Source organism: Nicotiana tomentosiformis, chromosome 9 (assembly GCF_000390325.3).
Source record: "Nicotiana tomentosiformis chromosome 9, ASM39032v3, whole genome shotgun sequence".
NCBI lineage: Eukaryota > Viridiplantae > Streptophyta > Magnoliopsida > Solanales > Solanaceae > Nicotiana > Nicotiana tomentosiformis.
Genome location: NC_090820.1, coordinates 110,280,713 through 110,292,326, shown reverse-complemented (window position 1 = coordinate 110,292,326; position 11,614 = coordinate 110,280,713). Strand labels below are relative to the sequence as shown.

The following is an 11,614-nucleotide window of genomic DNA, read 5'->3' as shown; positions in this document are numbered from 1 at the left end:
CAATTTTCTTATATTGCAACCAGGTGACACAGTGGGGAAACAGAAAATATATGGCCCCTTGAAGCATATGTAGAAGATGTAAGAAGAAGAGAGAAAGTGAAACCAATGGTTGTGAGAACACAGATTTAACTCCATAACTTTTAGAAGTAATGATTGTAAGAACACAAATTTTAAATTTGCTAGTGCTTTCAAAATATGTACAATATGGGTATATGGGTTAGGTTGGGTAAAACTTAAAAACATGGGTCATTTTTTGTTATGATGTGAAGTCACGTGTATTTTCTTGTAATTCTTTCTTTTTTAATTACCAGTCCGAAAACTGGCTAGCTCATGTTATTTTAATGAAAAAAGTGTTAAAATCTTAAATCATCGACAATACTTTAGTAATTATTTGGTATTTACAATAATGAAATTATACTTTGACCGAAATGGAGATGTTCAAATTCTGCAATTATTTTTCTGGTAAGTGTTAGCTTGGTAGTAGTTTTTGGATATAATAAAAATAAAAAAAATTCACAGCTTAATAAAGTCAAAACTCCATCTTCGCACGTCTTATACACGACTTTCACTCCAAACCCAAATCTATTTTCCCACTTCTAATAAATATAAGTAAAAAATATAGACATTGTCACAATTCCGAGGAGATAAAACTGGAAATTCGTCGGCCGGAGATGGGAAGGATAGCCGGAGCCGGAGTGAAGTGCTCCAAAGTGTTCGCTTTGGTTGCGATTTTGGTATTCAGTTTCGTCGGAAACCTAACGGCGTTGTCTGTGACAGTAAACGACGAGGAGTGCGTTTACGAATACGTGCTGAATGAAGGCGACACAATTTCGGGGAACTTCGTCGTTGTAGATCATGAAATTTTCTGGAGCTCTGACCACCCCGGCATTGATTTCACTGTATGACCTTTTTTTTCCTTTCTCCAAAATATAAATCTTTTATTTTTATGCTTAGTTGTTTAATGTGTGAAATTGATTTATTTTGATTGTTGCTAGATCTTTTATTATTAGAGTGAAAGGGATAAATCTCTTTCAATATGATTTTATACAAAAAATTAACTAATCATCTATGGTAATTGGAATCTATAATGTGAACTAATTTGTAAACTAGAGTGCAGCGAAGAGTGTAGCCTAGTGGTCAATGAAGCGTGAAAGAATCAATAAGTCTCAGGTGTGCAAAAACCACTAGGTGATTTCTTAACTACACTTAGATCCTATGTGTATGATACTCTCTGAAGCGTAGACGGAGCCAGAATTTGAAGCTTATGGTTTCAGGTTCTAGTCCTTTCAAGTTATTGGGTTCTTATTTGTACATATTTAGCAGATTTCTTAAGACGAATATATGGTTTTAACCAAAGCTACTGGGTTCGGCCAACTTATAACCAAAGAGCTAGCTCTGCCCCCACTGAAGAGCCACCCTCAGCTAGGGTTGACTCTCATATTCGATGTAGCATAGGACTTACCGTTTGTCTGACTCACCTAGATGCATCGCGAAACAAATCTTTCAAGCATATGTTGCTGAGCTGTGAGCTTATGAACTGATGCTTCTCTCTCATATTAAGTGAACTTCACTTTTTTTCAGCAATATCCATGACTTCTTAAACCATTCTCCAACTTTCCAACTACTGCTTCCTTCTTCACAGCCTTTATTCTTCTCTCTCCACCTCATGCAGCCTCTTCTGTATGTTCTAAAACCCATTAGCTCTTCTATGCGAACCTTTTTTCCAACTATTAACCTTCCCAGTCAATCAACCATGTCATCACATATACAAAGGCTTCTTCATACCAGAAAGGTCAATGCACTGAGGACAGATATATCTCCTAAAACCTATAATGCAAAAATGATAGAAATGGTGAGAGCTGTTGACAGACAGAGAGTTGCAATCTTCAGAATAATTTGGTACTTGTTAGTGGTTTTTTGTGAGCAGATGTTGTGCTCTATCTTGTTGTAGGAGCCGCAGTGGAGCTGTGGGTAGATGTGATAACTTTAAATATGGCTAGAATATCCTGTTATACCCAACCTCCCCCGGCGCAGTGGGTCGGTTTTTGATGTACCCATGCCGATCATGGTACCCACCATTTGTAGAACATATGTGCGCACCTGCAACTTTAATTTTTGCTATAGATTTCTATGTCCTTCTAAATCCATGCATAACATGTATACTTGAATTAAAAGACTATAAAAGTAGAATTTAGTAAATACATTTCTATAGATATAGGTTGATTAGTCTGGAACAGCTTGCCTATATGATGCTTGCAGCCCTTGGTTCATAACAACATTTTTATCCGTCCTCAACTCGCATCCCCACTTTCTTCATAAAATATTGTCCACCTATGGACTGGTGGAGATGAACACTGAGTGTGGGTGAAATTTCCCACCTACCTTGGTGAAATGGAATAGATGATTATGATTGTCTTTTTGGCTTATGACAAGTCGTGGGAATTCAACTCCTCTTAACATTGTGTCTTGCCATGGCTGCTAAATGCGACATGATTCAAATGATAAAAACTAGCTAACACAACTAATTGGACTTAATAAATGAGGCAAACTCGCTGTTGACCTTATGCATGACTTAAAATTTACTCATGAAATTAAAAAAGAAGTTGGTGATATGCTAAAATATTTACATAAACAGAACAAGGAGTACCTTTTTTCTTTTGATTCTGCTCTCTCTGCGGCTACTTAGAGAAAAAGAGATACCTAGCCAAGATGTCTTCCTTTTATGTGACTTTTTCACTTGTGCAGGTGACATCGCCTGCGGGAAATGTCGTGCATACCATGAAGGGAACAGCAGAGGATAAATTTGAGCTCAAGGCCCCAAGGAGTGGGATGTTTAAGTTCTGTTTTCATAATCCACATTCAACGCCAGAAACAGTCTCGTTCTACATACATGTTGGACACATTCCCAATGAGCATGACCTAGCCAAAGATGGTTTGTCTTTTTTGCTATAGTATTGTTCTTTTATGGCCAGGATTAGCGGTTAAGCATGTTGTACATTGTGTTTGTTGATTCCTGTTTCTAGATATAATCTATACTGACCTTTTTGCAGAACATTTGGACCCCATCAATGTCAAAATTGCTGAACTAGGGGAGGCATTGGAGTCAGTTACAGCAGAGCAGAAATACTTGAGAGCACGTGATGCTCGTCATCGTCATAGTGAGTCGCCAATCTTTTCCTTAATAAAAGCTTAATTGTTTTTTAATTCTGAAGATGCATAATGTTACAGGTTTTTGTTTTAGTTGTCATTGGTAGATTTGCTTTCTAATGAGATATTTCTTGACATAGACAACTCTTTCTTTTGCATTTAAACCAAGTAATGGTTACTTCTGAAAATGTTCACGACAACCATTGACCGGGTGTGGACATTTATGCCAAGACCTTTTTTAGTGAAACATGACATGCTCTTAAGTTAAGACAGTAACATCTAATGATTGTGGCAATCATTCTTGTTTCAGCAACCTATTTGCTTTATTAGAATATTATGAGTTGCTCATTCTTGTAGATCTAGATAGTAATAGCTTATTGATACTGATAATTGCTGGAATAATATCGATCTACTTCTGTTAATATATTTTGGTTATATTATAACTTGGGGTTGACATATTCTGCAGCACTTCGAGATTCCTTATTTGATTCGGAAAATGAATCTATGCTCATTTACTATCTGTCCAATTGCTTTATAACTTTTTCCCCTAAATTGCTATATGACTTGAAACAAGAAAAGAAGCTGTGGTTTATAGTTTTTTGAGCATCATAGCAAAGTGAGTAACGTGAAGTTCTTTGATATTTGAAGAGTCACACTTTTCTATCGCTTGGAGTTTGTAGTAAATACGATTTTTCTTCAGACTGTTAAATGTATCTTTAGCCGTTCTCATTTCTTCTTATGATAGATGGAAGTCTTGTTATAGCTTTCTGTTTGCAATTTTTTGGTCATGGTCAGAGCTTTGAGGCATTATCTGCTAAAACTGTTCCATTGATGTGCATGTTTTCTGGTGCAGCTAATGAGAGCACAAGCAAGCGCGTTTTATTTTACACCGTCGCAGAGTATGTTCTACTTATATTGGCAAGTGGACTGCAAGTTCTGTACATTCGAAGCCTGTTCAGTAAGTCCATCGGTTATAATCGGATCTGATAAATTTCATGAAGCTCCACGGCCTTTTTCTGCTTTGTCCCATAGTAACTTAAGTAACCTTGTAAGCAGTTGCAGTTGAAAGAGATGTATCATTCTGGTAAACTAATTTTGAGTTATTTCAAGTTTCTCAATATGATCGATGTACTTAATTGTAGTGGTACTTTGGAGTTTTGATGAAATGTCTAACTTTGGTTTATGTTCTATTTGAGTAATTAAAAGTTCCTATTTTTACAGTTTGTCCTATTGAATAGATTGAACAAAATAAGGGGTGGGTTTTCGGGTTTTAAAATCCGGGGTGGGTTATTTGTTTTTGAGCTTGCCATGTGTCGGGACATTAGGGGCAGTAAAAATATGTACAAAGTTATGACATTTATGAGGTAAAGTAAATTTCTGTGGTAAAGCTATAGTTTCTAACTTGATAAAAATAATAATTAACCTGCTATATTGCTATTACATGATTACATTAATGGGAAAAGAATCTTTAAATATAATTAAATCCAAATTACAATGGCCATTTAAGATTTTAGAACGGGGATGTAGGATTTGGGACTCTCGTGAGATGGCGCTATGGGACAAAAGGAAAAAAGAAACGTATTTGGAACAGTATATTTATATTCTCGGTCAATGAGCAATTGCGTACGTGCTCATGTAAGATACAACCAAACAATAAAAATATGACGAATTTTTCCGATGGCCTTTACCAACTGGATTTGAAAGCGGGGTATCACTACCGAATAAAAATTTGAGCAAATACTGGAGTGGAATCGAACCTAAGTAGCATACTAAAAGTTAAGTTGTGCTCCCTAATCGACCAATGCAACTGTCTAATCTTTGAGTTTTAGGGTGTCAATCACAATATACAACAACACACCCAGTATTATCCCACACCGTGGGGTCTAGGGAGGGTAGTGTGTACGCAGACCTTACCCCTACCTTATGAGGATAGGGAGGCTGTTTCCAATAGACCCTCGACTCAGGAAAGTATAAGCTACCACATTAATGAAAATATAGACAAGAAGGGACATTACCAAAAATTCATATAAAAGTAGAATAAAAACAATAAGATAGTAAGGTGATCAACAATGAAAGAAAAAATAACAGAAACCTACTACCAACAGAAAACGAGATTGCATGCCAATACTACTGTTATGAACACTCTAGACTACCTACTCTACTACCCTAATCCTCGACCTCCATACCTTCCTATCAAGGGTCATGTCCTCGGTCAGCTAAAGTTGCGCCATGTCTTGCCTAATCACCTCTCCCCACCTCTTCTTTGGCCTACCTCTATCTCTCTGTAGGCCCTCCAATGTCAACCTCTCACACCTACTCACCGGGGCGTCTGTGCTCCTCCTCCTCATATGACCAAACCACCAAAGCCGCGCTTCCCGCATCTTGTCCTCAATAGGGGCTACACCCACCTTGTCGCGAATAACCTCATTTCTGATCATATCTAACCTGGTGTGCCTGCACATCCATCTCAACATCCTCATCTCTGTTACCTTTATCTTCTGGACATGAACGATCTTGACTGGCCAACACTCAGCCCCATACAACATCGTTGGTCTGACCACCATTCTGTAGAACTTACCCTTAAGTTTTGGTGGCACTTTCTTGTCACATAAAACACCGGAAGCGAGTCTCCATTTCATCCATCCCGCCCCAATACGATGTGTGACATCTTCATCAATCTCCCTATCCCCCTGAATAATCGACCTAAATTACTTAAAACTCCCTCTCCTAGGGATGACCTGCGAGTCCAGCCTCACCTCCCCTTCCCCTCTTTGAGTCTCGCAACTGAAACACTCCAAGTATTCTGTCTTGGTCCTGCTCAACTTGAAACCTTTAGATTCAAGGGTCTGTCTCCATACCTCTAATTGCGCACTCACACCGTCTCGCGTTTCGTCAATCAATACAATATCATCTGCAAATAGCATGCACCAAGACACCTCTCATTGGATGTGGCACGTCAGTATGTCCATCACCATAGCAAACAAAAAAAGGCTGAGTGCCGACCCCTGATGCAACCCCATCATAACCGAAAAATGGTCCGAGTCCCCACCACCGTCCTCACGGTTCTTTACTCCATCATACATGTCCTTAATCAACCTAACATAGGCAACATGTACACCTTTAGCCTCCAAACATCTCCACAAAATCTCCCTCGGAACTTTATCGTACGCCTTTTCTTAGTCGATGAATACCATATGCAAGTCCTTCTTTCTCTCCCTATACTGCTCCATCAATCTCTTACAAGGTGCATGGCTTCTGTAGTCGAATACCCCGACATAAATCCAAACTGGTTCTCGGAAATAGACACACTCTTCCCCATCCTTAGCTCTACCACTTGCTCCCAGACTTTCATAATATGGCTAAGCAGCTTGATATCCCGATAATTATTGCAATTTTGGATATCACCCTTGTTCTTGTATACAGGAACCATCTGCTCCACCTCCAATATTCGGGCATCTTCTTCGTTCTAAAACTGACATTAAATATCCTAGTGAGCCACTCCAAGCCTGCCTTGCCTGCACTCTTCCAAAACTCCACCGGAATTTTATCCGGCCTGGTCGCTTATCCCCTGCTCATCTTACGTATAGCCCCCTCAACTTCATCAACTCTAATCCGACTACAATACCCAAAGTCACAACGATTCCTTGAGAGTTCCAAATCACCCAGTACAATTCTCATGTCCCACTCCTCATTCAAGAGACTATGGAAGTAGGTATGCCATCTCCGATGGATAAGCCCCTCATCCAACAAAACTCTACCTTCTTCATCCTTGATGCACTTCACTTGGTCCAAGTCACGCGCCTTCCTTTCTCGTGCCTTGGATAACCTGAAAAACCTCTTATCCCCACCTCGGCTCTCGAGTTCCTCATACAAACGACTAAAAGCTGCAGTCTTGGCCGCCATAACTGCTAGTTTTGACTCTTTCTTAGCCAACTTATAATACTCTCGATTTTCTCTCTTCTCCTCCCCGTCTACACTTTCCACTAGCTTCAGATCCGCTGCTTTCTTGGTTTTCACTTTTCCTTGCACCTCTCCATTCCACCACTAGTTTCCTATTTGACCACCAGAGTAACCCTTTGAGACCCCTAATACCTCTCTCACGGCTTCTCTAATACACTGCAGTCGTGGTCCACATAGCGCTTGCGTCCCCAATATTTCTCCAAGCACCCATAGTCACCAGCTTGACCCCTAATTCCTGTGCCTTAGCTTCCGTCAAGGCTCCCCACTTAATCTTATGTTGGCTATACATCGCCCTCTTCCTTCTCTTCCTTGTGATCTCAAGGTCCATGACTAGGAGCCTATGTAGGGTCGAGAGGTTCTCACTTAGGATGACCTTGCAATCCATGCAAAGACCTCTATCGGACTTCTTGCAGAGTAAATAATCAATCTGAGTCTCGGCCACCGAACTCCGGAAGGTGGCCAAGTGCTCCCTCATCTTCGGGAAATTCGAGTTTGCTATCACCAAATCAAATGCTCTAAAAAAGTACAGCAGAGACGTTCCTCCTCTGTTTTTATCTCCAAAACCAAAGCCACCATGCACATCATCATACCCCCCAGGCGACGCTCCAATAAGGCCGTTGAAATCTCTTCCTATGAAAAGCTTCTCGGTATGCAGGACACAACTAGCTTAATAGTCATCAGCCGGTCATTCACCATCCTAACCTCCACCACTAGTTCACGGAGGTCCTTATCAACCAAGATACCTACCCCGATCCTGCCCCCACCCTCCCAAAATACAAAATTTTGAAACTGCCCACATCCCGCGCCTTATCTCCTACCCACCTAGTCTCCTGTACACAAGCTATATTAATCTTCCTTTTTTCGAGAATATTCGCTAACTCTATAGATTTTCCAGTCAAAGTACCTATGCTCCAAGACCCCACTCTCAGCCTAGTAGCTCCCTTAGCCCTCTTACCCTCTTACCCCCTCCCCTACGCTGGCACCCCCAAGGATAAGATCTTACCCTACCATCATTCACCAAAGCCACTACTACGTAAGTTCTATCCCAAAAATAAGCAATAAAAATAAAATGAATTACCGAAATATAATCTACCACTAAAGGTCACAAAATATGTGAAGAAATAAAATAAAGGAACTAATGGGAACTATAATCTACAACTAAAGGTCAGAAAAGCAGGTAAAGAAATAAAACAAAGGAACTAAATGAACTATAATCTACAACTAAAGGATAGAAAAGCAGGTGTCAATCAAAATATATATTGTATTTAATATATATATATATATATATATATATATATATAATCTACAACTAAAGGATAGAAAAGCAGGTGTCAATCAAAATATATATTGTATTTAATATATATATATATATATATATATATATATATATACATATTTTCGAATTATCGGGGACCAGTGACCTCCTACCCTAAGAGTAGGCCCGCCTGTAATTAACAAGGATTCTAGTTGTCACGACCCAAACTCACCTATAGGTCGTGATGGCGCCCAACATCCCAGCTAGACAAGCCAACTAATGATTTAAACATATATTCATTTCTTTAAAAATTATCGAATAATCAAACTCTTCGAAATTCCAAAAATTAAGAAAGATATGAGAAAATAAGATAAATTAAATCCCAAGTAAAATAATTAAATCCACAAATTCTACTAGTATGTGCCAAGACCTGGTGTCACAAGTGTATGAGCATCCAGAAGATTATACAAAATTCTAAATACTGTCTGAAATAAAATAGACAGGATACAAATACAAAAAGAGGCACTAGTTGCTGCAGAACGGCTCAGAAAGGCAGCTCACCACTAAGCCTCTGGATAACGTGGGTGCGCGCTGATAAGTCCTCCGATAGTACCTGTCTCATGTCCTGCACAAAAAGTGCAGCAAGCGTAGTATGAGCACGTAAAGAACATGTACCCAGTAAGTATCAAGCCTAATCTCGAAGAAGTAGTGACGAGAGGTCGACTTTGACACTCACTATGGGTCAATAATATTTTAATAGAATATATTGAATTAAACATGATTTTTAGATGAACAAAAATAAATTTCTTAACAAGCAGAAATAATTAATTTCTTACATTTCAATAATTTTTAATTTATCAATTAACTTCACAAACAACAATTAAAATATCAAGGTATCGTGTAATTATTATTATTAGGCATGATTTCTGCCGAGGTCGTATGACCCGATCCAGAGTGTCGTGTACACTGCCGAGGAACGTGCGGCATGATCCATAGATGCATCTATACTGCCGAGGCGTTCGGCGCACTCCACAAGAAAGGAGGACATCTTCTTATGAACCTCCGGAATGAGAAGTTATTATAATATTAACACGTAGAATGTTCAATCTCTATTAACAATTCAATAATTTACATAAAATTCGAGTATATGAAGTTTCGATCTTTTACTATTTCCTCAAACAATTTACAATATAATTTCAGTAATTTAATCAAATAAAAGATGCAATTATCACAAGTAATTCATGGTTTGAGTCCTAAACTACCCGGACATAGCATAATTAGTAGTTATGCACGGACTCTCGTCACCTCGTGCATACGTAGCCCCCACAATTAGCAACAATTATTAATGTGAATCACCTATGGGATAAATTTCCTCTTACAAGGTTAGGCAAGAGACTTACCTTGTCTCAAAGCCCACTTCCCAATCACAATGTCGTGTAAAATCTCAATTCGGTGCCGAAAGATCCGAAACTATCCAAAAGTTATATAAAATAATTAATACATGCTCAATAATTCGAAATTAGACTATTAAATAAATTACCCTATCCAAAAATGGTAAATTCCTAAAATTCACCTCGGGCCCATGTGCCCGGATTTCGGAAATTTTCGGAGGAAATCGTTACCCATAATCTCAAGAACTCAAATATATAATTTTCATCCAATTCTATAACCATTTTCGTGGTTAAAATCTCATTTTTATACAAATCTATGTTTTGCCTCTATCCCTTGATTTTCACAAATTTACAGGTTATAATCTACCCATAATATATGTATTTAACTCAAAATTTGTAGAATTAACTTACCTTCAAGTTGCTAGTTGAAATCTCATATCAAAAAGCTCCAAAATAACCCAAGAATGGAGAGAAATAGACAAAAATGGTTGTTTCCCCGTTCTTTAAGGGTTCTGCTAAACAACCCTTTCGCATCTGCGGCTCCGCATCTGCGGAAAATGCGTCGCAGATGCGGTTTTTCCCTAAGCCGGCCCCGTCCACTTCTGCGGCTTGTATATCGCATCTGCGATCCGCTTCTGCGGTTATACCTGCACATCTGCGCCCAGTCCGCTTCTGCGGTGCTTTTCATGCACCTGCGGTTGGCCAAGCGCAGGTGCGGTTGCAGCAGAAGCTCGAAGCTTCAGTTGCTGCTCTAAGGTCCAAAATCGATCCGAGCCTCTTCCGGTTAACACCCGAGGCCTCCGGGGCCCCACCCAAACATACCAACAAGTTTGAAATCATAAAACAGACTCGCTCGAACCCTACGAACGTGTAAAACAATATCAAAACTAAAAATCATACCTCAAGCCAAATTGATTCAACTTAGAATTTTCAAATTCTTCAAACTTACTCCAAACGTGCCGAAATATACTTCTACTACTCGGAATGACACCAAATTTTATGTGCAAGTCCTAAATTACCATACGGAGCTATTATTAGGCTCGGAATTCCAAACGGACTTCAATTACTCTAAAACCTACTCCAAACTAAGTTTAAAGAACATTAAACCTTCAAATAGTTGATTTTCACTATTAAGCTCTGAAACGCTCCCGGGTTGTCCAAAACCCGATTTGAACATACGCCCAAGTCCAAAATCATCATACTAACCTATTGGAACTGTCAAATCCCGATTACGGGGTCGTTTTCTCATAATGTTGTCCGAAGTCAAACTTGGAGTTTTAAAACAAAATTAAGGAACCAAGTGTTCCGATTTCAACCTGAACACTTCCAAATCCCGAACCAACCATCCCTGCAAGTCATAAATTAATAAAAGCACATACAGGGAGATTTATTTAGGAGAATGGGGTTCTAAAATTCAAAATGACCGATTGGGTCATTACATTCTCCACCTCTTAAACAAAGTTCGTCCTCGAACGAGTTTATAATTATACCTGGAGTGCTGAATAAATGTTGATATCTGCTCCGCATGTCCTCCTCGGCCTCCCAAGTCGCTTCCTCGACTGGTTGGCCCTTCCACTGGACTTTTACCGCAGTAATCTTCTTGGACCTCAACTGGCGAACCTATTTATCAACAATGGCAACTGGCTCCTCTTCATAACCCAAGCTCTTATCTAGATGAACCCTGTTGAAGTCTAACACATGCGATAGGTCGGTATGATACTTCCGGAGTATAGATACATGGAAAATCGGATGAACTCCTGATAGACTGGGAGGCAAAGCAAGCTCATAAGCAACCTCCCCAACTCGTCTTAACACCTCAAATGGTCTTATAAACCTTGGGCTCAACTTGCCCTTCTTCCCA

General features: G+C 39.3%; 1 protein-coding gene across 1 annotated transcript; it reads left to right on the top strand.

The window, feature by feature from the left end:
• The first annotated feature begins 528 nt into the window (after positions 1-528).
• Positions 529-4,367, top strand: LOC104087534 (transmembrane emp24 domain-containing protein p24beta3-like). Its single transcript, XM_033653781.2, has 4 exons — positions 529-899; positions 2,746-2,932; positions 3,051-3,158; positions 4,001-4,367. Exons 1-4 carry the CDS (start codon positions 672-674, stop codon positions 4,132-4,134), a joined length of 657 nt encoding a protein of 218 aa, XP_033509672.1. The 5' UTR covers positions 529-671; the 3' UTR covers positions 4,135-4,367.
• Positions 4,368-11,614: the final 7,247 nt, after the last annotated feature.

Coding starts and splice junctions, on each gene's coding strand:
- LOC104087534 (XM_033653781.2), top strand. CDS start 672: ATGGGAAGGATAGCCGGAGCCGGAGTGAAGTGCTCCAAAGTGTTCGCT. Junction 900..2,745: donor ACCCCGGCATTGATTTCACT/GTATGACCTTTT, acceptor TCACTTGTGCAG/GTGACATCGCCTGCGGGAAA. Junction 3,159..4,000: donor TGATGCTCGTCATCGTCATA/GTGAGTCGCCAA, acceptor TTTCTGGTGCAG/CTAATGAGAGCACAAGCAAG.